Source organism: Pholcus phalangioides, unplaced genomic scaffold (assembly GCF_987345545.1).
Source record: "Pholcus phalangioides strain wild (caught in Gottingen) unplaced genomic scaffold, Ppha-v1.0 ptg000009l_1, whole genome shotgun sequence".
NCBI classification, from domain to species: domain Eukaryota; kingdom Metazoa; phylum Arthropoda; class Arachnida; order Araneae; family Pholcidae; genus Pholcus; species Pholcus phalangioides.
The window spans coordinates 15591427-15618520 of record NW_028301602.1 but is presented as its reverse complement, the minus strand read 5'-3'; the positions used below and the strand labels follow the sequence as shown (position 1 = coordinate 15618520).

Below are 27094 nucleotides of genomic sequence, written 5' to 3'. Positions count from 1 at the left end.
TTCAAAAATAGTTATCAGGAGGTGGGGGGGGGGGGAAAGAGAAACAAAGGAAGCAAAAACTATTCCTATATTTTCCTTACCTGCCCAGACCAGCTACACAATGCACAGCCACACAACAATCTGGATCTTCTCTGAACCTGTTTCTCAGCAACTCAAACCAATCTTCAACAATCTTGCCTGGAGGTGGTGAACCATCATCGAATTGCCAATCCTAATTTTTTTAAAAAAAGGATTAATTTTGCATAGGCCTATAATTTTAACTGTGGCAAAATTGAAAAAAAAAATAACTATAATGTCATATGACCATAAGCATCATACAGTAGAGTTTTGATAATTCAAGTCTCAATAGTCTGAGGTGATCCAAATTTTCTGAAATTTCTTCTCAAAATCTGTTTTTTACCAAGAGTTCCCCCTCCCCCCATTTCATTCCATTTTGCCTATGAATATGAGCAATTTCAGTTTAAAGGGGACATCTCAATTCCTAGACTAGGGTCTTCAGTGGACCCCCAGACCAGAATTTTTCACAGGCTTTTCTATAATAAATTTATTATAGCAGGAAAGAAACAACATTCATATCAAGCCTCCCCTCCCAAGGATGGAGCTTCTGTCAGCTTCTTATAAAGAGGCCATGGGCCTTGGCAGTTAATACATTGAGACATTATATAAAGAACAAAACAGATAAAAAAAAGATACCCTCCCTGCTTAAAAATGTTGTTTTCTACAATTTTTTGGATTATTAGAGTTTTCAGTAATCAAAAGTAAACTTGGCCCCAATTACCTTAGATTACTGAGACTACTGTAATGAGGACAAGTTAAAAATTAAAACTGCACCTATACATTATAATTTTTTTAATGTGAATATCAGTCTTTTTTTCACCATGACTGCTTTAAGACCACATCTTTCTTATGCCCTCTACATCTCAATCAAGGTTTTCAATGTCCAAGAACAAGACCATTTATACTTACCAAGTTCATTTCCGAGTAAATTTATAATGTATAACTTTTATAGATGGATCCATGTATCCCCAGGCTAAATACCTGTCCACCACCCTCTTTTGGTGGCTATTCCAAAGTGGGCAATGGAAATGTCCAGGGGAATTGAAGCGACGGGTATAACATAAGATCCTATGGGTACGCTAGAGTTGGGGAGGAAATGAGAAAAAAATTTCTGAAGGGACGATCGAACAAAAAGTTTGGGAACTATGCTCTATAAGAACTTTTACTGAATTATAGAAGTAGTCACAATCTCCCTCCCCATATCTCACCCAAATGCTTCACATCTCTTTTCACAAATCTGGTCCCTCCCAGTTTTATTAAAAATATAATTTTGAAAAAGAGTAATTCTACACTTCTCCAAAATTTCAAGGTTATTTTGGTAAAAATAGTTATTTCTCACTGGTAAGAAAAAAGTATCCCAGGGCTCCTACTCAAAAAAATAGAAAAAGTAGGAAAAAGCAGGAATAAAAAGTAGGATGGGGAGGGTTACCCTCCCCCCCCCCCCCACAGACAACATAATCATAGCATTAAAAAAATCCTAAAAAACTTAAAAAAAAACAACAAACTTTCAAATTTTTTCCCCTCATAGCATTATTTCAGTACCCTGTAAGATAGACTCAAGTGAAAGCAAAATGACAAATGACTTGGTTACAAAACAATTTTTGGCCAAAACAGCAACCACAGATAATTTTTTCTGTTCCCCCCACAATATAAATTACTTTTTTTTGGAGTCTTCCACAGCCCAACTCTCTTCGACAATGCACAGCAAATTATGAAGGCATGTAAGACCACTTTCAAAAGCACAGTGCAAAATGTGTATATTGCAAGCTCCGATGTAAATAAGTCAAGGTGAACTTGATGGTTTTACTGCGTTACCATCCCTTTTTAAAGGGATTTGTTTACAGTTTACTGTTCAATACCCGTGTAATCATTTTTGAAAAATGAACCACTTTCATTTCTAGCTCTTTGCCAAGTATTGTATACACTGTTTATGCCTCTGCATGCCCTAAAAATACAGAAGACAATGGAATGCTATTGGGTAACACCAAAATCACCGAACCTAGAACAGGCCTATGCATCAAACTGCTTTGTAATGCAAACTCGGTTGTTTCACCTATACGTAAAATGTGCACTATAATTTTGAATGATGACTGCTAGTTACTGTCCAGGACCATGAAAAATAAATACAAAATTATTTTTTCCATCCAGACAAAAGTTTTTAATGACTACTATACTTGTTGAACCCTCAAACTAAGCAAATGAAAAATTATTAAATCAAATGTTACACATACGCGCCCCGCCCCAAATAACCTTGAAAACTATAATGATTCTGCCAAAGCAAGAAATTGTAATTGTAATCTACAACATTTGTACTATTTGGCAATATATCGATGATTCCCTGCGCAACATACCAGTGATTCTCTGCTGAATTAAAACACAAATTTTGTAGATAGGATTTTGTAAAAAAATAGGAAAAGTAGGACAAAACAGAGAAAGGACAAAACTCATTTTACCCAGTGGGTAGGGAAAGTAGGACGAGTGGGAGCCACGAGCGCCCATTAAAAATTACATAAAATTTAAAAGGAGTATTTTCACTCCTCAACGAAATTTGGAGTAAAACCAAATTTTGAAGTATGAATCGCGTATCTAGATGCATATTGGTGAGCATTGGTCCCTCTCTATCACCCATCTTGACTTCCCTTTTACTTGATACCTGCCCCCCCCCCCCGAATATCGGGCTACACTGGGGGTAGGATGATATGGCCCACCAGTTAAGAGCCACTGGGTTACATACATAGCAAGTCATCAAGGGTACCAGTAAATCATAAATCTATTTCATGATTACTGTATTTCTCTATAAATTTGCCACTGGACTCAATTCTGCAAAAACACAATTTTGGAGGCTAGCAGCATCTACTCCAGTGCGGCGCCAACATCAATCATATAAAATTCAAATATCAAATAAAGAAATTCATAGTTAAACTATTCAGAAATGATTTTGAGAATTTAGCAACTATTTTTCTACAAATATCTATTTAGATCATGTAAAAGCCAATAACGTATAATTTTAAATTTTTCCTGGAATGGTGCAACACATTTTGAACAACTTTTTTTACCAATGCTTTTTTTAGAATGTGGCTCCTAGTCTCATGCGGAGGATATAACAATATACAAGACATTCATATTTTTAAACTGTGGGATTGAAATTTTTTTTCTAAATCGGTCTATTATGAATTTTGGTTTTTTCTTGTACTACAAGAGTAATATTCTACTGCAATCATATATATGCACATAATGCTGATTAATGTTTCTAAATGCAGTTGAGCTGCATTTTCCCCCCAAATTGAGATAAGGCTAACTCTTTACAGAGTGGCATGTTAAAAACAAATCCTTGTTAATAAACTGCAGATAAAGAAAGTCAAATAGCCCATAGCAATATTTTAATTTATAAAAATAACCCACTTACCACAACATTTATGTGGTGCTTCTCCAAAACATCTGTTTTATATGTTGGCTCACAAACTCTGACAACGTCTTTTACATTTCTTTTCTTCAGTTCCTAATTAAATATAAGCATATTGTATCGCATTAGGATTTTTTATTCACAAGGTTCTACAAATATGCATAGAGTACAAGACCTTCAATTATCCAAGCTAATGTGGACCAGGCCTAACTTGTATGATTAAAACGTCAGTAAATCAAGAATTGAGGTTAATTTAAATAAATACAAATGGAAATTAAATTAATTTATAATAATGCAATAACAAGATCGATTGAAGACAGGATAAACTTACATGAAGTACTATAATGTATTAACATTAAGACATTTCAAAGATTATATGCAGTAGTTTAAAAGATAGCCTTTTCATTGCCATCAAACACTTTGAACTGCTTCAGGAACAACCATGGTGCTCACAAACAACAGGTTCAAGATGTTTATCTAGTACAGTGCCTTCCAAACTTGTCTCGCATCGCATCCCCTACTCACAAAAGATTCCCAACGCCAACTCAGGAAATCTCATTTTGAAACTACAGCTTTTACCATCCACTATATACATTCCACCTTCCCCCAACAATGCCGATATCACCCATTCAGGGAAAAAGGAATCTGCCTTCACACAGCCTGTATAGCTCTAATCACACACTGAGGAATTCGGTAAACCAGTCTGTTAAGGCTACCATTGCAAAGTGGTTAACATGTTTTATTGCATTTAATTTTTAAATCAATCATAAAAAGCACCTTGGATAATTTGAACCTCTGTTAATTGAGACTTGGAAAATATCAAGGCCAAACTGTTCCATGTTTTGATAAAAATAAGTATCCAGAAAAAAAGATTCAAGAACGATTTTTATTTTTAAGGTGTTTGTAAATATACCTTACCTTCCCCCCCCCCTAAAAAAAACAAAGGAGAGCATCTAGTCATTAAATTTTTCATTAAGCTCCCTTATAATTTTCTCCCTTTTATGGGCATACCTTTCATAGTTATTTTTAATGAAAACTAAACCAAATCTAAATGCAAAATAAAATTATTACAGATTTATAGAACATGAGCACATGCCGATGCCATGAGTCACACATTCTCCTTATTAGAATGACTCATTTTATTTAAGTACACTTGAATAGAAGACAATGCTTTCTATGGTTCCAATTCCATATTTTGTGATATAGTAACCTCGTTATAAATATACTCTGAAGACCAAGAAAAAAATATTGTTGTAGAGGGATTAACTCTTATTATCAAGAGGCAGCAGTTTAACATTCAAGTATAGACATTTCTGAACAAGAATTGAAAAATATAAAGTCATAGAGGGATTGTTATATCGAATATCGTTGTAACAAGGTTTAATTGAATTGCATAAAATTAGATTTAAAGACAAAAACAAAGAATACCTCTATGAAAGAGTTGATGGTGCCATCTGTCGGTCTATCCATAATCAGAAACCTCATATGCTTGTAAGCAATCTCCGATGGTCCAGGCCTCAAACACTTCTGTTTCATTGTCATTTTCTCGCCTTCCACCATATAGTGAGCTGCACACAAACCAACTGGAGGGATGATAATGATGATATGCAAATCGCAGAGAAAGTTTCCCTGCTTCCTAGGGCGCACACACCACTCCAACGGTGAGCAAGTGGCACCGGAGAGCTACTACTACCCACAGCAGAGGCCACTCTGTATAGCAGCAGCAAAATCTAACTCCACCAGAACCAGCCAGCTTTCGCGATGAGACCGCCTGCTCCGGCAAAAATCTGGACGGGAGGACAGCAAATTAAAAAAAAAATAAAAGAAAGCAGTACCTAAAACAATTCGATGAGTCTACTAACACTTTATTTGTGCTGTGCTCGGCAGTACTCTCCTGTGGAAGCTGGGAAGATCTCCATGAAGTGCAAAACTATTTTTCTAGAGCACTGAAAAGAGAAAGGTGTTCAAATAAGCATCTCTCCATGATCTTAAAATACTCATTCACTTCATTAAAAAAATTAGAAATAAATAAAAAGGCATTTTTATGACCCACTCATTATTGATTAATACAAACTAGTATTTAATTCATCAGCATATTTTTCTTCTTGGTAAACTGAGATACGGAAGTAGGAGTTGGGGAGGGCACTGCCCCAAACGTCAATGAACAGGGCAGACTGATCTCCCATGTATATGAACATAACTTGGTCTGGCCTAGCACAATTATTTTTCTGAGATCCTACCTGGTGAATTCTAGAAATTTTCAATAGGTTCTAGCTTTTGTGAGGCCACCCAGGTGGGCCCCATATATTAGGACGGCACTGCATTGTCTTTCCCCTTTCAAGTCTTCCCTCCCCATTCATGCTTATCAAACCCAAATGTGGAAACATCTAAAATAAATTGGGGTAGACTGTGTCAGACATAGGTGCAGGTTTTGACACAAATATGTTTTGTGTCTTAAATCACATGAAAAAGTACTTGCATAATGAAATGAGTATCAGATATTTCTCAGCAAAAAAAAAATATCTAGCGAATAAAATTATCTTCTATTTACATTGCAAACCTCCCAAGATAAAACATAAAATAATTTCGTTATGAATGCAGGCAGCGAGCCTGGTGACCAAGACTGGAACAGGTATTAAAACCAGAGTGGTACAATTAGATTTGTCATAATGACATGGAAGAAAAATTATTTTCTACCAGGAAAAATCTATTTTTGAAGCAGAATTTATCAGTATTGCAGCATAAAATTTTGGCATTAAATACACTGTTTTATATCAAAAGGAATACATATATTGTTATTAGAGACGTGAAAGGCTCAAGAATATCTTTAGGATAATATTGTCATCAAAAACTATTATAAATAACTTGAGAATATTATTATTCTTGATAGAAATAGTCTTCTATTATTTATAATATAGTTCCATATAATATCCTTGAGAATATTCTCTGGAAGGACTACTTTTATAAATTACCGGGGGAATATTCTTATTGAAAATAAGAATTATATACATATTCTCAAGTTATTTATAATAGTCATTCCAGAAAATCTTCCCGATGAGAATATTTATTCTACAGTTATTTATAATAATAGTCCTTCTAGAGAGTATCCAAGAATATTTGTGTGTGTAAACATATAATAAATAATTTATAATTTGAGAGGAATTCTTTTTAATAATATTCTAGTAATTTATAATAGTAGTCCTTCGAGAGAATATTTTATGTCCCTGTCTCTCTTCCTGTCAAAAAAACAGGGAATATTGAGGTTTATAGCCCAAAATATTAGAGTTTAAAAGCAAGAAAAACCGACATGGCTGAATTGCACAACATTCAAAGAAATACGAGTGATACAGCATTTAAGTGTATGTATATTGATGAAAATAACAGTTCCATATCTTCTTAGAATGAAGGTGATTAAATAAGAATAGCTTCCTTTATCAATCAACTTTGGTTTAACTTTTTGTTTTGAACTTATTTCTGAAATTTATCTAATTTTAAAGTGATTTTCTAAGGGTTTAATCTTAAGGCTTCTAAAATCTTTGAAACCAAACTTCTAAAAACCTCTTATCATGACGAAGAGAATATTCATTGAACTTTAAAAGTTGTCACTGTGGGATGATTATGTCAAATGGTTTCATTTTAAAATGTTTCAGGTAATGAAAAAAAGACTTAGACAGAAAAATTTTAAAAAAGAGGTGTGTGTGAAAGGCTACTGTAGTTTAGCAGAATTGCTAGTAGCTGTAAATAAAAAACAGTATCCTCATTCTCAAATCCTTGTTCCGGTCAATTTTTATGCATCTTCAAGTCTCCAATAAAGAACCTGAGAAATCCACGCGGCACAAAAATTAGACGATGTACGAACCCCAGTCCAGTCTGGTGGGTTCGAGAGCAAAGAAACTTTTATTCATAGCAACTAGAAGCCTGTTAAATTACAGCATCCTTTCGCACAAATGCTGTCTTCTCTCTTCGGATTCTTCTATCCAAGTCCATAGAATATCGCTCTTCTATTTGAACAATAGCATGCCAAGCCTATATTACATGCGTTAACAAGCCTTTTCAAATTTCTACCCTTCGTAACAATATATATACACAGTAACGCATGTATATAACCCTGGGTAGATAGTGAGTTCTAGCACAATTGACACGTTCAAAAAGAAATATGCTAAAAACATATTATGGAAAATTGAGAAGCTATCTATACTTAGATAAAAGTGTAAATATTTTTTATGGGCATTGTATCATATTTTATCATGCATATACAGTTTTTATAATTGCATTTTTAATTGGGTTGCTGTATTTTAGGAAATATACAGTTGAATCCTGTTTTAATGAATACCTTTTTAGCAAAAATCTCATTTTAACGAACACTTTTATAATTCCTCCAAATAAGTTAACATTGGAATATTTTAAAAAACCTGGAATTCCTTTATAACAAAATTTCATTATAACGAAGGGATTTCTCTGGTCTCTTGGAGTTCGTTATAATGGGATTCGACTGTATATAACATCCATATTTGTTATGGCCATCTTTTTCTCAGCCACCTCGTTGGGCATTTTGCCTGTTGTGGCCTTGCATTTTCCAGCATGGCCCAGCCGCAAGGTAATCCGCTTATATCCCGCAAGGGACAGAGCGGGGGCCATGTTTGGTGTTATGGCCTTGCATTTGTTTCATCCCTTTTTTTCCCCTTCAAGAGTGATTCTCGGTTTTTCACTGCATAAGAAAAACTAATTTCACCAGGAAGGACATTTCCTTCAATTTGCAGGAAGAAAATTCATATTTTAAAAAGATTCTCCCCGATATTAAATATTTTGCGTGCTCTACAATTCAAACAACTAAACATAGCCAAGTTTTTCAAGCCACTCTAGTGACTGCACCTCCCCCCAACCCCCCGCGAAAAAAAAAATTGATAAAAAAAAACAAAAAAATCGTCACGTCCGAAAACAGGACGTATGGTCACGCGATATACGCAAGTTATCCCGCTATTTCCAATGTTGAGAAGCAGAATCAGTACCAGCATTTCGCGAATTTTGTCGTTTCCTCTCCCAAATTAAATGTGTCACTGATTTGGTAAGATGCGACAATGACAGAACCAAATTTTTTTTTTTTGGGGGGGGGGGGGGAGAAGACAAAAGTAACGGACTTTTATTGGGTAGATAGAATTTTAGTCAGCAAAAATTGACGTAACAAACTCAAAAAGGGAGAAACTTTTTCCCGAAAAAATAACTGGGGAAACACGGATTTCTGTTGTATTTGAGGCATTGGTTCGCAAACTCTGCACCAACGGCTCCCTTGCCCAATTACACGTCGTCGGAACCACTGGCACCGAAATCTGGAATTCAAGCAATATCACACTAGAGATAACTCTAAAGTGGTATTGGCTCAAGCAATTGCTCGCCTAGCCCCACATTCTGAAGCAGGCCCTCCAGGCTGGAATCTTTCACGGCCCCCCCCCCCTCTTTCATAGTGAATTTATAGCGAGAAAAAAAAGGACAAAAAATGAGAATTGTCCCGGGCCCTCTCGGCTGGAGCCCTGTCAGCCCCAACCTTTTGGGGGCCGTGGCTCAAGCTACTTATAGCCTCAAGAAAATGAATTGCGACACCTTATTGTTCTTTCTTTTATCAGCGAAAACATGCGAGAAAGCAAACACGTGACGAGATTGGAAATTCTGTCTTCATTGTGACTTTGTTTCCTGACGGAAAATTTTGTTTTTGGCGCAAAGTTGATCAATTCCGGTGTTTTTGTAGCAGAATTTAGCCGACATCGAAAATTCTAGCAATTCAGCGCAATTGGCGCAGATTTTTCACTTATGTAATGAGATCTACCCCGCTGACATCAAGAACACCGATATATTCTGAATACTTCCTGAGATATGAGCGTTTAAATGAGGTCGTAACGCAACTTTTTGCGAATGCACCAAGTATCGTCAGATGATTTAAAAAGGCGTATTCACGTCAAAAATCCAGATGAGAATTTAATTCAGTTGAAAAATTAATTGAAAAAAAAATTTCAGGCAATATACCAAAAACTTTTTTTTGAAATCTTCAAAATCATGAAGTTCAATAAAACAGTGGCCTGGCCAGAATTTTTTGAAGGATTTTATTCATACAAATTTATGAAAGAACTCGTAACTCACATAAATATGAACGGCAATTGAAACGTTTAGGCTAGCTTTGCACAGCGTCCAAAACACGTTAATAAGTAGTTATACATTCATACGAAAACCCTTAAGAGGCAGGGGGGAAAAACCATAAAACGTTCCGAATAAGAAATCAAGTGTAAAGCAATTTCGACCCGTTTCCCCAGCCATGAAATTACTCTCTTGCGGTTAGAAAAAAATTTACTGATAAATATTTAAGCATAACAAGAAACATTGGAGGGAAATCCAAAATAAAAGTTACCTCCTTCTCTTGAGAGCCTTGACAAGTAGAGTATTTTTAAAAAACGTGACATAGACCATAAAAAAATAAAGAACTGAATGAATTTCAAAAAGTACTGCACTTCTAACTTTTTCAGCATGCATGAACTGTGAAGAGCAAAAGTTCAGTCAAATAAATTCTACCGAAGCAAATCGGCGACAGTGTATTTACATTCAACAGGTCGCAGCAACACGTTTGGACAAGAAATGCTGCACGAGAGAAAGAAAAAGATTTTGACGGGAGGAGGGGACTCGTCCTAGCTGTAGTCACGCATAGTGTAACTACAGAAAGTTAAAGGTGAAGGGAAGAGGAAGAAGATGGTCCACCTTTAGCTCGAAAAAAAAAAAACGCGCAAGTGTCATTCATGTTACCCATTCCGAGGCCAATTCTTCGGCTTATCTCTTGGATTTATCCTGCTTTACATTAATTATTTGCTTAAAATATTCAATAGAAATTTCGGAATAAATCCGAATTCTCCTCCAAAAGACAAATCGTTGTCAAAATAATGTTTTGTCATTGGACATCAATGCAGGTTCAAGATGGGCCGTAACGTGCACACAGTCCAAAACCAAGCGTCTTCGCGAACTAACCGGCCACACGCATGTTACCCATTCCACTCTGGAATTTCTAACGAATCATTGCCTGCCGGAATGTATGTTCCAAATGTGCGTGTGAACTCTAACGTATTCATGTTTTAGCTGTTCTCAACCTGGGGACATACGGCCCCCTTGCGGTCCTGGGATATTGTAAGGGGGCCACGAGTGAAAATCAAATGAAAGGAGCCATGACAAGTGGTGAAGGGGGCCATAGCGAACTGTGAAGAAATGAAGCTTTCAAGACATTAAGCTTTGCCAACAAATGTGATAGCTTTCACGATGAAGCAAAACAGTCCAAGGAACCAGGCCCATCAAAGATCTTAATCCATGTCGGCATGGCTTGGGATCCTCATGTACATAGTACCAGATCGCACCATCCATAAACGCTCCCTATGATTTTCGAGTGTAAATTTATAAGCTGTTACGGTTAATTCCAGCTAAGTATAGGGCCCCAGAACACATCACTTTGCCCGAGGACGCAGACCGGCAATAAGGCACATAGAACACGGGAGCGACTACGACACGGTTCGAGAGACCCCCTCCAGGACAGTGACACGGACTTTGAAATGATACGAAGATGTATAAATATCGTGTCTTTATGAATATAATGTATATACAGGGTGTGCAAGAAGTCCGTAGAAACTTCAAAAATTCATAAAAACAGGAAAAATAACCGAAATAAACGGTTTGCAGGGTTAGCATCGGTAGGTCAAGGGAATTTTCTTGACAGGGAAAACCCTCAAAAAACAGCCGATAGGTGGCACGAGCGACTTCGGTGGAAATGAGACTGTTCAGTTCAAATGAAACGGTTATAAGAACTTGCGCTCCTAATCCACAACCAGTTCACCGTTGTAAACCGTGTATGTGGACCTGCTGCACTCTGCCGTTGCTGGATTTGTGACTCGCCTGCAATGTGTGGTGGTCATACGGAACACAACACATACTGCTGTAATAAACGATTTGGAGGCATTCTGTTCGTTATTTGCGTATCTTTTCTTTGACTTGTGTACGCCAGCGCCACTTATCGGCTGTTTGAGATTTTTCCCGTCTTAAAAAATTCGTGACCTAGCGATGCTAACCCTGTAAACTACTTTTGATTTCGGTTATTTTTCCGGTTTTTATGAATTTTTAAAGTTTCTACGGACTTTTTGCCCACAATATATTTTCTTTTGTTTATTTTTCTGTAAACATATTCTTCATATATATATTTAAAAAACCCGCATTATCCCAGCACCTCCTAGAAATAGGCCTTCGCAGTCTGCTTGTGACGTTAGTAAGTAGTCCATTTTCCCTCAGAATATTCAGGGGGAAAAAAATTCCCTGCTCGTGCCAGTATCATCGTTGTGCGGAAATGAAATGGCGATTTCTATGCCCCACATTCAATCACTATGTGGTATTTGTGAGCCAGTCAAAGATTCTACGCCAAAATAAGAAACGAAATAGGATGCTGTGTTTCAAAATGTGCCAAACTTGCTAGGTGGTCTGAATGACGTTTATGGCAAACAGCGCAGAGGCCTATCTCTAGGAGAGGTGCTGATTAGCCCCCACCTCCTTTCCCCAGATAGGGATTCGGCAGAAAATTGTCCTTGAACGATTTGCCGGGGTTATTGTCAGCGAATTGAATTGTCCGGGGACGCATGATAGTGAGACGGCCCTGCACAACCCCCCCCCCCCACGAGAATAGCTCACTGAGCTCTAGCCCAGGGTAGGTGTGGGGCCCATAGTGATGTGACGGAAAGATCGATTTACTGTGTAGGTTCGTTGGATTGTTCAGTATTTTACACGACCCAATTTTTTCCATATAATTCGGCTCTCTTGGGAGGGATGACATCCCCTCTTTCCGGATCCGTGCCTGGCCCAGTGTCACACAGATCAATCTCATTTTGGGCGCGGTAGCCCGGTCGATAAAATACTCGCCGAAAGTACCAAAGGATGTTTAGAGGTGTCGCGAGTTCGATACCCGGTTCGTCCTTGTCAGAAAACTTTCCTGACACAGGGGTACAACAAAAAAACGGCGACTTGACCGCAGCAAAAAATTGCTACAGCAGGGAGTCCGCCATCGAGGGGTTAGCGCACCAACCTCTCGACGAGTATAAAAAACAAGCCTGCCGCTCGGAATCGGCAATAAATTGTAGCCCTTGTAGCCTCTAATTAGCCCTTGTGTGCAGAAAATGACCGTGTTGCGACAAAAATGATCAATCTCATTTTTAAAATTTTTGTTCATTGTGAATTGTTTTGAGTAAATTCAATAAATAGAAAGCGACTCGCTCCTGCATAAGGGTAAGGGGCTTTGGGCAAGACCCACGAGAAGAAAATATGGTTTAACGGGGTGGTGGGGGGGGGGGGGCTCCATGGACTAAAAAAGGTCGAGAACCACAGTTATAGATTGTTTTAGATTCTTGCATCACTACAGAAAATAACCGAGCTGATGCAAAGTTGCGCCAGAATTGTAGTTAAGCATTGTTATAACGACATTCAAGGTACCGCGAAATTGTATCGTTAAAAAATAAGGTCGATACAGCATGTATTATGAAGGTATTGTATAAAATAATCAAATGCTGTGTCACAGAGTTAAGGCTGAAACACACTACACTGACGTGATGTGTTTTCACGTCGTGTCAGAGACGTTATAAATTCTGATTCGTGGAAATTGTGTGACGTGATAATTTCACGTCATATAATTTCAACGTCGCAGAATTTTCACGAATCAGAATTCACAACGTCTCTGATGAGACATGATAATCGCTTCGCGTCAGTGTAGTGTGTTTCGGCCTTGAGTCATTCCACCATAATATAAATGCAATGGAACACGTTTGCAACGTTTTTTAAAAAGATCATGATGGGAAGCGGGAAATCTTTAATTCATAAAAATTAGACTACGAAAATAAGCCGTACCCAGTGGGAACGTTATACGCGGGATTCACTATAGAGTAAAAATAAAGAGTTCGCAACTCTGATAAGTCCTGTATAGAGCCACTTTGGTGATATATAAATGTCTCGCTGACCCTTCAAGTGAGCAGGAAATGTGTCCGGCCCGCTCAAGTGTTCTAGAAATGTGTAGCGAGCCGCTTAAAGTGCTCTGGAACTGTGTCGACTCAAATGATCTGTAACTATGCCGATGATCACTCTAATCTCTCTGGGAATATCCCGCAGTTAACTTGAATGATGTAGAACTGCACTACGGGCCGATTAAGTGCTCTAAAACTGTGCCACGTGTAACTCAAGGAATCTAAATGTGCCACGGACCACTTAATTGTTCTGTAAATGTGTCGCGGGTAACTTAAGTGATCTGTGAACGGGCCACTTAAACGATCTGCAAATGCGCCGCTTAGTTCGTTTTCACAAAATTAGGTTTGAGGTGGCGGACCACATCAGATAACCCCGAGGGCCACATTTGGCCCGTCGGTCCTAAGTTTAGCATTTGTGGCGTAGAAGGGAAGTCGCAATGAATTTCTTAGAGAGAAATTTAGTATTCTTTGCCTTCAAATAGCATTGAAGTTAACAGAAATTTATAACATAAGGTATTTTCTTTCGAAATTTTAATTAAAAATTTTTTTTGCGTTAACAAAATTAACGGGGGGGGGGGCTAGCGGGGCTCGTGCCCCCTCCCCCGTATGTATCTGATCCCAATGCCCGACGAAAATTTGCTGACAACGGGGGGGGGGGGGTCAAAAAAGGCAAAAAATCTGCTGACGCAATACTTGAACGGCCCCTAATCTTCTAAAACATGTATAATAAACTATTTTTAACTTGATACACGAGAACAAATTCGATTAGGATTTTCATAGAGAAAAAGAAAAAAAAAATCAACGGAGGAAAAATAAGTTATGACATGAACGTGTTTTTACAAAGAAATAGTCGAGTTTAATATGAGTGGAAATCATTTTCTGATGGGCTATGGGGGTAAAACAAAAACAATGTGAAAACTTGAATTAAACGAAACCAACCATAAATTTGTAAGTCCTATCACGCACTAATATAAAAGACAAACATCACCCACTCATTTCCCTTCCTAGGATGCGAGATCACCTATTTTCTATCCTTCACATCTGGCCTTGGTTCGAGCATGAACGTAATAAACGCTATTGCCCACTCGATGAAGGTCATTCCCGTCGAATGAGACTGAATAATATTCTTCACCGTTACGAAGAGCTATTATACGTACTCACTACGACATGATGAGACGTCGTTGACAATCTCTCGAGAACGAAAATTGCGAAGTTTGGATGCGACGATGACCTTGATGGAGGCCAACTTTCGAGCGAATGAGGAAAGTCGTAATGACTTGCACGAAAATTTCTAACCGCAAGAGAAGGAAGGGAGTGCGTAACTTAACTCCACATTTGGATCTGAAGGGGGATTTTCCAGGAAAACAAAGAGCGGAAAAACACGTCACGAGGACGAAAAACTCATAAAGCCTGTTGATATCAAAAATAAAAGACGTCAAAATTAGGAACAGAGAAAAGACGAATTATGAGAGAGAACAGTAACCAGAATCAACAAGTTCTGATCCCAGCCAGAAGTCATTTTAATCTCTGGTGTAATCGCTTAAAGAAAGAAAAAGATTGCATCATAATGACAAGAACAATCGTGCATTAAATCAAACGCTCGAAACCGCAAAGACGTACATAAATTCTTCGATAATGCTTCCCAAACTTCTGAGAACCAGTTACAATTTCGATGGATCGTATATAACTTACAAGTTTCATTGTAGACTATTATTTTCGACACAGAGTCTTAAGAGCATCTTGGGTTCCCGGCAGTAATTTTCAGAGGCCTCCTACCTGGCTGGAAATGCCTGCCCACAAATAAGCACGCTCAATCACGAAAATTTGATCCAGATTTCATGACGTGCTCTGGTGGGCCATACGTTAAGACGGCACTGTTTTGGCCACAGAATTAAGGGAATCGTATTCTACAGAATGAGGATATAAAGAGACTGGAATTAACTCCAGACATAGCTACATTATACAGACAATTTGAGAATGTGAGCCTTGATGAGCGAGTGATTATCTAGAGCTGGGGTTCCCAAACTGTGCTCCGCGAAGAGATCGGGAAAATAAATTATTTTCCCAAGTGTTTCAAAATTTTTCATTTTTACTATTTTAAAGCTGGGAGCTATCGTTAATCAACGAAAGTTTAGTTCGACGCGAAAAGCCCAGTTCTAGATACTAATCAGTAAGTGAAAAGTGGGCATCGTGCTGGACTCTCATCGTAAGGATCCATGTACGCACCACATTTTCGACACAATGGCAGTCAACTGAACTGAAATGTTGGTTTTCTGCGGTTCTCCAACTCCGAGGAGCGAACACATATAGAAAACCAAAGGCGTAGTGGACGGTGCAAAACAAACGCATGGGGATACAGAAAATGAAGCATCAAAACACAGTACAAATATACGGAAGAGAAAAGCAGTACAGGGGACGGTGTGTATCCCCAAAGCAGAATACATCGAAATCAGTGCTACGGCAGAACAATCTGAAGGCATTCAAAAAAATGTGTAAACACTATTATGGGAACTGCAGAACATTTTGCTTTGGGGTATGTCTGCTTTAGTATCTTTATGTATAACAAATGCATGGGAGCCACAGAAAATGAAAGATACTGTGTAAATAAAATGACGGTATTCAGCAATGAGGTAGTAGGCCTTATACAATGCATGCAGGATGGGGGGGGGGAACAGAAAGTTATGCATCAAAACACAATGCAGACATATTTAAAAACCATGCAGTATATGGGATGGCATAGGGCTCACAGAAAAATAAGACTATGAAGAGGCTATGGACGCAAAAGTTTAAAAATGCCCACGCACGTTCAGCAACATACATGCTGAGTAACTCCGTCACTCGCTATGCCATGCCCTTGTGTGGCACCTCGAGGCTACTAGGACTGTAGGAGAAAAGCCGTTCTCAGTGAAATGATTACTGCCTCATTCGATTTGATGGGAGAAATCTGTTCTCCTGGCAACCAGTGGTCGTTTATCATGAACTTGCTCCAGGGTATCCTCAAGAAATCTCGCGAGATCCCACATCTTGGATGATTGCAGATCTCGTGCCATCTTCGATTACCACTCCTCGATTAATTCTACCCTCAGTTTCACCATGTGGAATTGGCTTGTGTGTGGGCAGGCAGTTGCGCAATGAAGTTGACTGCCCATTGCCCCGCATAAGCATTTGTCATGGCTTGTCTTTTTAAACCGTTCCAGACCTACCTGGAGCGGTCAGTGGCGAGAAGTTTTTCCACTGATTTCAGATTAACCCGGGGCCAGACGCGGATCAATGGGGGGGGGGGGGGCGCCCGAAATGCGATAATTTAATAATTTATGAAAATTTTGCAACTTCTATACAATAATATTGCATTCAATCAATCATTTGAAATTACCCGTATCAACACATTTTTGTTTAAATAAACTCAACACTTCGACTGAAACAAGAAAAATTGGGGCATTTTTTAAAAAAAGTCGGGACAAAGAAAAAACAGGGACAAAATGCGGGGCGTGTGGTCACCTCATTCAAATTGACTAATTTTTAGCAATCTGTAAAATTACTTCTCCCAACAGCGAGCTCTAGATTCGCTCATGGCCCGCACCTTATAAGCAATCCCTTCATTACTAGCTACGTTTAGAAATTTAGCACATCGTGATTGGCGGAAATGAGTGATGTACCATTACGTCACTCATGGTGAAATTTTTGATGGCGACTTTTTACAATAGATACATTTAATTGTATTTATTTGAATCCGACATCCACCGTTGGAGTAATGGTTATATTCCAAGACTATGAAGTAGTAAATACAAAATTATTTTTTCCATCCAGACAAAAGTTTTTAATGAATACTCTACTTGAACCCTAAAAATAAGCAAAAGAAAAATTAATAAACCAAAGGGTTCATATACACACACCCTTCCCCCAAATAACCTCAAAACGATACAATTTCTGTTTTGAAAGAATCATTAATTGCAGTCTACTACATTTGTATTATTTGACAATATATCGATGATTGCCTCCTCAATTAAAATCAATTGCGCAAATTTTGTTGATAGGATTTGGTAAAAAAGTAGGACAAAAAATGGGACATTTTACGAAAAAGTAGGACAAGTGGGGGAGCCCTCAGACAAAAATATGAATAAACACTATTGAATCGCGCTACAAGTGTTTCGTTCGACTAGCACGCCAAGTCGTCAGTGACTCCGTCGCGTAGGATATCTCGTCGCCAATATCCTCGTATGAGGAGCACTATAGCAATATACTTGTTGGAACACTTATATACCGAGTCTCCTATCAGTCGCTAGCCTTCAACGAAAGCCTTAAGTTTCATTCGAAACTAGAATTGAGTGGCCAACGGAAGGCGACTCCTTTCCTTTGAAAAATATTAACAGAATATTTTTTTCATTTATCCCAGTCGCAACGTCGAAAGATGCCCAAGTCCAGTTTAATTTGGATCACAAACAACCATTTCACTGCTTTATGCTATCTCGAAATTTTCCCATCCCCCGGAGTGATGCTTCGAAGATATCAAGTTTCTAGATAATACACGAATCCCCTCAAAAACACCATTTCCCTAATTATTTTTGGTTCAAATAGGCCCACCTTGAATATGCTTTTAACTAAAAACTATTAAACAGGTATGTGTTATAGGTTTATTTTATGGAGCGTATATAATTATATTTTCATACAAGCCCTAAAAAAATGTCAAGAATTTTCCGAATCATTTATCTTCCGAAAGCCAGACAAACAGGGCCGTCGTGCAAAATAAAGAGACAGAAGGTTGCAATTAACTGTCACGGGTTGCCGAATTTAAAACTCAGATGCGCACTACGCTGTTATAAGAGGAAGAAATGTGCTGGAAGAAAAGAGGGGATACCTCAACGTGTGTCGGATATTCGCCAGGCGAAAACCTGTAAATGTCGTCGCTGTCAAGATGGATTCTGATGGCACCCAAATCAGAGGACAATTTTTTAAACTAAAAAAAACGGGGGGGGGGGGAAGCTTGCAGTAGTATCAGATCAACACAGGATTGGCACACGAAGCGAAACTTAACGTGTTGAAAAACCACCACTATAGCATACACAACCTACCCTTTTTCTGACCTTCACCTATTCCTGCAGTCGCTTCCCACTTTCTAAAAAGATGCCTAGCGAGGCGTTTTAGATGCCAAGGTCTTGTTTAGGACGTAGAGAAACACTATATGCATACAAACATCTTCAACGAGAAAGAATTATAACCACGCATCTTCACTGTGACCGGGAGAAAACGTTCCGATTTTTGTTATTTTTAGGAAAGGAAAGCCAATAAACTCTTTGGTATGATTAAATACACAGTGTGGAATCAACAATAGCCCATATGTTATGGTTTCGGGGGGGGGGGGGGAAGATTCTTAAAAGAGCTTGCACCAATTTACAAGGGTACGTGCGCTGATGCATGCGTATTACGATTTGGCGCTCGAAAGTATGGTGTGGTACTACAAAACCGCATATGCACCTCATCCTTATTCCTCTGCGGAACTTCTAACGAATTGGTGCATATTAGAATTTGAGTATACTTATGAACAGACCATGAAGTTTTTTTCTGCGTAATGCTTGTTATGTATAGTGCTAATACTAACGGGAAGATCGACTCTAATTTGCACCTCGGCATTGGGAACCACAGGAAACTAGCTTCAGCCGACCACCTCTGTGGCGACGGGAGGAGAGGGGTTGTGGTTTCGGACCCGGGTCCTCGCGATGAGGATCCGTCACTACGGCCACTCGACTATCACAGCGACTTTGCAATATTCACTGAAGAATTTCGATATGAGCAGTGAGCGTGTTCGCTTTGAAAGATTATAAAAACATATTTTAAATGAACATTTCCAAGACCTTATTAGAATTAAGCGACTTAAACTGTTTCAACTCACCTAGGTTCCTCAGGAACCCCAAAGCAGAATATGCCGAAATCTGCGACGTACCCTTTCCGAGTAAAAGATTAGTGTGAATTTAATTTTTCCATTAAGTCTGAAAATTAAACTTCTATGTTTAGGTTCAAAACTTTTCAGACCATCTACACAAGTTAGCAAAGAAAAAAAAAGATTTTCATTCCACAAGTACTTAAAAATATCTGCAGGCACGAAATCTTTACTCGCTCATTTACATACCTCACAAGCTTTAAGCGGAATAATATCAACAAGTATTTGATATCCAGGTAAATCGATGAAAACCATTTCCTTCTCTGAAAAGGAAATATTCTCAGTTTCAGAATGTGAATCACCGCCGTGAAACAGCCGCTAGTAGGGGCAAAAAGGGGCTTCTGCCCCACCGCAGCCGCCGCAGCCGCAGCCATTCCCCATTCCGCAGCCACCGCATCCTTCTATTCCGCAGCCATCCCCCACTTTTCCGCAGCCAGCACCTGAGTCATTTTCTTCTGTGATAAGAGATCTTTCTTAAATAAAACTTTAGTGTCTGACATCAAGTCAACGCAGCTGTAATGACGTCAAAGATTTTTCAACGCTGTCCCCATTCCGCAGCCACCGCAACCTTCCATTCCGCAGCCATCACCCACTTTTCCGCAGCCAGCACCTGAGTCATTTTCTTCTGTGATCTTGAGGGGTCTTTCTTAAATCAAACTTTAGTGTCTGATCACTCCCATGACGTCAAAGATTTTTCAACGCTGCCCCCATTCCGCAGCCACCGCAACCTTCTATTCCGCAGCCATACCCCACTTTTCCGCAGCCAGCACCTGAGTCATTTTGTTTAGTGTGATAAGAGAATCACTTCTTTCTTGATTCAGAGGGATCTTTCCTAAATTAAACTTTAGTGTCTGATGTCAGGGGTTGCGTTAGCAAGCTAGATATTTAAATTTCTACCAGGGATCTTTCTCAAATTATCGTTTTTTAACTTAATTTTTTTCTGTCGTTATTCTAAGAGGGCTCAATTATTTTGAAATAAAAATCTCCCAAAATTATCGTTTTTATTTTTAGCCACTGCAAGTCGTGTGGGGTCGTTCTTGAATTAAACTTTTTCATATCATCCTAAAAAGTTTTCCCCAAGTCTCAACGATGATGTCACAACACTCCGTGATAGGATTTAGAAGGATCTTTCTTAAATTAACGTTTTTTAACTAACTTTTTTTCAAAGAGGTTTGATGAGGGCTTAAATTATTTTAAAATAAAAAATTATCGGGTTTTTTTTAGCCACTACGATGCAAGTCGTTCCTAAATTAAATTTTTTATGTCACATTTTCTAAGGTTCCAAGTTGTTATTCTTGTTCCAAGTTGTTACCAAGTTGGTATTTGTATTTGTATTTGTATTTGTAAAAGGGCTCGTCATATATTAAATTATCTTTTGGAATTTCTTATTTCTATCTCAAGTGATGAGATTTTTTTTTTTTTTCAAAGAGGGTGCAATTCCTAAATTATCGTTTGAAATTTTTTTTTTATCCCCATGTTCAAATCTGACTTTCAACCAAATAATGCGATTTTTCACAAGAGGGGACTTGTTCATAAATCAGCTAGTAAAAATGCATGTAAAAAGACTTTAAATCTTACGCAACAAAATATTTGAATAGTAATATATATATATATAATCACCACTTTATATTTTTGTATACGTCCTTCCAAATTAACGTTTTCACTAATACCATGATGTCACAACACTCCGTGATGGGGTATTTTTCAAAGAGGGGTTGTATCGTTTGGAAATTTTTTTTTTTTTTGTGAAATTCGTCACAACTCTGACCTCACATCCGTCCCTAATGTTCTATACCTTTTTTCTTTTTTTTTTAAATTTCATGCCCATGACGTCGTCAGGTCATTATTCTGAAATATTTTTTTTTCACAGGGGTCGTTCTTGAATTATCGTTTACGCGTCGTTAAATTATCGTTTGGAAAACTTTTCATTCTGACATGTTTTTTACCATCGTGTAACTTCTCTTGAAATACGAGTTCGTTTACTTATCTGAGAAAATTTTCCGAGCTGTAAAATAAAAGAGTTACTACAAATGAATTGCAAAGTCTTTTTTACAAATCAAGTTTTCAATTATTCAATATTTTAAATAATTTTCTTCAATCATACATTTCAAATTTTCATAATTAATCAAATAATTCTCCGTGGCGTTATGATTTTCCACTAGAATTTCAGCGATGTCATGAAAGTCAAGGCATGATCGTAATATTTGTAATAATGTTAAGTTATCAAGCAACTGCGTGCCCAGCTGATAGCCCATGGCGCATCCACGACAACTAGATATTTTTTCCCCTTCGAAATCATAACTTCTTTTAAACTTCCGACTATAGCAACGGTAATGTAGAACTTGTGTTCATCACTTTAGCTTGATTTTTTCTTTTACGCTAACTCTTCTACTATTTTTTCCAATGACATCCTCTCTAATGTTCTGGGTACAGTAACATAAAGTTAATTTTTGTTGGAAAAACTATAAATTGCGAAAGAAGGAGGGAAAGCTCCAATACAATTCTTCCATCTACCGAGATATCACACTTAGTACGAGAAGAGGTCAAAGAGAAATCGAACTAGCGCAAAAACACTCTTGATCGCTATAGTTCATTCTTTCTTAACAGTCAACCAACAGGTAGACACTTTTTGCTTTCATAAAAAATAATATATATTTTTCACATGCATTTGTTAATCTTGAAGAAACCCCCGCGTCGTTTTAGTGATCTCACAGTCAAATAGTGTGATAAGACAAAATATTTTATCCGAATGTATATGATTTCCTGAAGTAACAAAAAAAAATTAAAGGTCATCTTTCAACGAAGAGTCAAGAATCACTTACCATGGTGGATACTCATTCATCGTTTATTGAGAGCATGCAAAAGAGTTAGCTTACAGTGTTTAGTACTAGCTTCAATCTTTTACCTGCAAACTTACGCATTTGTCAACATCGGGAAAAAATAACAGCGAAGAAGAAGATGCTATAGAAACAATAAAATCAAAAATATAGTAATACCAAGAGGCTTTGAAATACTTTTAACATATATTTATTTTTATTGATTATTCTAGATAATTTCTTTGAATCGTATCATCTCCCACCCAACTCAGCATTATCATCACCGCGATTCATTACTGGATCTCCATTTGGATTTACCCACATGTTTCCTCATTCGTAAAACGTTCTGGGTGCAGCTGTGAATCTGATAATATCGGGGTGGTCGCCCTTGATGGCGAACTTGAGATGTCGATTAAAAGAAAGTCATTGGCTGATTCACGATTATTCGCCCAATCTCGAACCCGTTGTTGAGTCTAAAAATGAAACATTTGGGGGAAAAAAAAACCTTTTATTTTAAAAATAGATAAATTTAAAGAATAATTTTGCTATTTTTTGAGTTTTCCTACAAAAAAAAATTTCAATTTTAGTGATGAGGATTATATAGACAACCGAAGAAAAAACTTTTATTTTGTTTTATTTTTTTATGTCCTCCTAGTATCACAAAACAGTTTGTGAAACTATGACGTTGAAATTGGATAAATCGTGTCGATCAAAAGACGTCTCGCACTTCGATAGTATGTTTAAAATGTTGATACTAATAGGAAAGCAATATTTTGTAGCATCGATTTTATTTTTCTATTGAGCATAAAAAATAGTTTAAACAAAATAATTGAAGAATTGTGTCAGGAATATTATGTTTATTACAACTGACTACATTCGAGACACTTTTAAAAATAGAGCAGTCTATACAAAACGTATGTTTTTAACTATAATTCAGAGATATTTTTTAGCTGTTACACATTATTTCATCGAAATTAGCTTATTTTTATACTTACGCTGAACATTTTACACTGAAAAACTAATGTATATAGTCATTTTTATACACTACGGGGCTATAGCAGTTGTCAATTCAATGAATTAGAAGTTCTAAGATATGCTAAATATTTTCGGAAATATGTTAATTTTTATGAAACAATACATGAAGTTTGAAAGAAAAGAAATTCAATATTTTATATTTAAACACTTGTAAAATACAACTGAGTATATAGCCAGTTCATTGCAGTTAGTATCACCTGAAAACCACGACTAAAAAATTTCATTAAAATATCGAACATACTTTTGAGAAGATGAGTTTTGCACGCAGTGAAGTAACGAAAAACACGAATCTTCATGAACACGTTTAAAAATTAATTGAGACCTATACTCTGGTTGAATTGACTCAGCTAGAATTTTTTTCATCACTTCATATGTATAAGAATAAAATAGTTGTGTATTTCTATGAAAAAAAAAGAATCGCTAATTTCCATGATTTTCGTCATTTGAAGATAGTCACAACCTTAAGTTCACATCGAGAAACGTTCATAACGTTATATAGATCGCTAATAAATGAGAGATGCACATCACACACTCCTTATTTTTACCTTTAAAAATCGAAAACGATGTTAACTCTGTTGGATAATTTTAACCGCTTGATGGGCGTACATATTTAAAATGCAGGTTAAACACAACCCGATAAAACCGACACCACCGATAATTCTTTTCATACTCTTTTAAATTTTCAAGACAAGAGAGGACGAAACTTTTTATAATTAAAGACTAATACAATGTTGTTAGAAAGAAAGTCAAAATTAACAGGAGAACCATATAAAACAATTGTTTTATTTCACAGTAAGAATCGATAAAACGGAATAAATTGAAAACTATATCAATTTTCCTTTTTTTTCTTCGTTAATGAATTTCCCTCCTCAGGAGACCTTTTCATAGATGACTGGGCATTCCCTTCCAAGGTATCACATATCTCATGTTATGCTCTCATTCTATGCTCATTTCAAACTGAGCGAAGTCATTAAGTAAATCACACTCATGCTGCATATTGTAGAACAGCCTAGAAAAATTCAGCTGAAATGTGAAGAAGAAAATCGCTGTCAAATTGAGGTGAGTATCCCGACACGCTCTCGCTGTTTAAACTCCCAATGACAAGTAACGCGGATAAAAAATTAATACGTACGGAAAATCGTGACGTGGAATACAACAATTTCAATTAGAGTGAAATTGATTCGAAGTATATTTTTGATAAGAAAGTTGCTGTCTTTTGAAAATGTCACTATCTTCATAAATCCGTAATTGTAATAGTTCAACCTCTCATAAGAAAGTCGCAAGCAGACGTGAAAAAAATTCTTCACCTCCATTCTTCAATTGGCATATATGAAGTAGTTGCATATCACACGACACCTGCGAGAACACTATGTATCGATCACATATTCAGAGACCCTCGCGAAGAATGGTAATGAAAATTTTTACAACGTTGAACCTCAGCGTGAAGAAAATTCCTCTTCCGTGCGTCATTCAGATCACTGTATAGACTTTTTTCCCCTTCACATCTCTGCTTCTACACTCCACAAACCAATATAGCACACATTTTTTTTAATTAATTTTTTTTTTCTGTTTAAAACATTTTTGTTTTTTCAATTTTTTAATATTTTTAAACTCTTCCCCAGATCTAGTTCTTACATTTTAACCACTCCCGGAACGCTAAAACTTTAGCTAAAGCACAATGGCCCTGCTGCTTTGGGTGATATGAACATGAAACCAGACTTTTCGAAACATTCATCGGGGAATCCAATAGTATATAGGATGGAAGACCGAATTGTCGCTGCAAAATTTTCGCTTTTTCTTCGAATTTCACGAAAATCGTATGATAATTTTCATTTATTCGGACCAAGTCTGCTACAACCATCTCGTACGGGTTAAAACCCAAGTACCACCCAAGTTTGCGTATGTTTCCATACACCCATGAAACCTGGGAGAATTCTCCATCACTTAAATCGTGAACACTAAATGATGCCTTATAAATGTTATGATATGGCTCATCTGTTTCCAAGTTAGAAAAACTTTATTCCTTAACAATAAATTCTCGCGATCTTAACCTATAACACTCAACATCTGACACGCATGCCACAGCAAACAGGAAGAAATTTACTTACTCATAGAGTGTAGAAACAGAGATGGAAAATCTAAATACACTAGCTGGAATCGAACGAAAGAAACAAGGTGATTACAGTTTATTAGACACTCGATCAAATATACTTAGATTAGGCCAAGCTGACGAGTTCCGCTTGTATAGAATTATGCTAAAATATCAAACTTCAACTAATTTGGGGGGGGGGGGGGTGTTATGCCGCCATTGTAGCCGTAGTTAACATTTCAACCCTAAGTGGCTAAGAATAGAGGCATTAGTTAGTCAGTCACACGAGTGTTTGTCCATCCTTACGTCTCTTTTTTGATTCATATACCAATGTGTGTGATAATCAAGTGAAACCAACAGATCCGTAATATGCAACCCCTGATACGAGTTCATGAAGTGAGGGGTGCTAAACTGAGATAGTTGTAAATAGTCAAAAAAGTGGGTGATAAGAGGATCGAATGATAAGAGTGAGTTGTTATCTCGAACGTACTCATGCTAACTCATGCAACCTTCTCCTCAGATTCCATCACACATGATGTGTAGTATGTGTAGAGACAGATACATAAGCTCACTGCGAACAACCGAGAGTGCGTGATGAATTAAGTTACAAGTGTTTTTACAGAGGGGAAGGCTGGTGCGTCAATACCAAATCATTACCCCATGATAATGATAATCAGAAGAAAAAAAAAATAGTAAGAATTGTAATCGAAATCACATCAGACACTAATCAACAGTGGACACTTTTAATCGCAATATGATAGAGCACAACTTTTTTTTATTGCAATAAAAAAAGTTAAGTAAATGAAACCAAGGAAGCAAAAAAATAAATAAATAAATCTCTCTTCACACCAATTCCTTATACACTGTATTGCCTTCGCCTCATATACACGCAAGCTAGCAAAAAAAAAAAAAAAAAAGGAATTCATTAAAATTCATACAATGCATTACGTCTCCATCAATCAATCAAATGATTGATCTACGTACACCTTTCAACGTTGTTTCACACAAAGAAAAGTAAAAAAAAAATCAGTTTCCTACGAACAAACTCTAGCTGTGGGGGAAAAAAAAGAATCAGCATGCATCCCTCTCTCAATTTTACTCTGCTGAATTTTGCTGAAATCACCGTTCTTTCAAAAACTTACAAATTTTACGCTAAATTCCCGAATTTTACGTAGCAGTATTTTCAAATTTTTGTTAAATGTTTTGTTTGTCAAATTTTTGTTCAGCGACGTTGTACCATTAGTGCTTCTCAACGCGGAAACCAATGGCGGAGGGGGGGGGCGACAATCAAAGAACCGTCCCCCCCCCCCTCCGCCATTGGTTTCCGCGTTGAGAAGCACTAATGGTACAACGTCGCTGAACAAAAATTTGACAAACAAAACATTTAACAAAAATTTGAAAATACTGCTACGTAAAATTCGGGAATTTAGCGTAAAATTTGTAAGTTTTTGAAAGAACGGTGATTTCAGCAAAATTCAGCAGAGTAAAATTGAGAGAGGGATGCATGCTGATTCTTTTTTTTCCCCCACAGCTAGAGTTTGTTCGTAGGAAACTGATTTTTTTTTTTACTTTTCTTTGTGTGAAACAACGTTGAAAGGTGTACGTAGATCAATCATTTGATTGATTGATGGAGACGTAATGCATTGTATGAATTTTAATGAATTCCTTTTTTTTTTTTTTTTTTGCTAGCTTGCGTGTATATGAGGCGAAGGCAATACAGTGTATAAGGAATTGGTGTGA

The 27094-nt window shown here is 37.3% G+C and overlaps 1 protein-coding gene across 4 annotated transcripts in view; it reads right to left on the bottom strand.

Moving 5' to 3' along the window:
- PRL-1 (protein-tyrosine phosphatase 4A family member PRL-1) overlaps nucleotides 1-27094 on the bottom strand; it is a 78985-nt gene that overhangs the window by 7990 nt on the left and 43901 nt on the right. For 3 of the 4 annotated variants that reach the window (XM_089235599.1, XM_089235601.1, XM_089235600.1), the window contains exons 2-4: nucleotides 4889-5406; nucleotides 3464-3556; nucleotides 81-211 (exon numbers count right to left, since the gene is read on the bottom strand). In XM_089235599.1, the coding sequence (XP_089091725.1) occupies nucleotides 81-211; nucleotides 3464-3556; nucleotides 4889-5020 (356 nt within the window). In that variant the 5' untranslated portion in view covers nucleotides 5021-5406. Of the gene's footprint in view, nucleotides 1-80; nucleotides 212-3463; nucleotides 3557-4888; nucleotides 5407-9857; nucleotides 10169-27094 lie in introns of those variants that run through there. The other variant, XM_089235602.1, reaches the window with a different exon arrangement.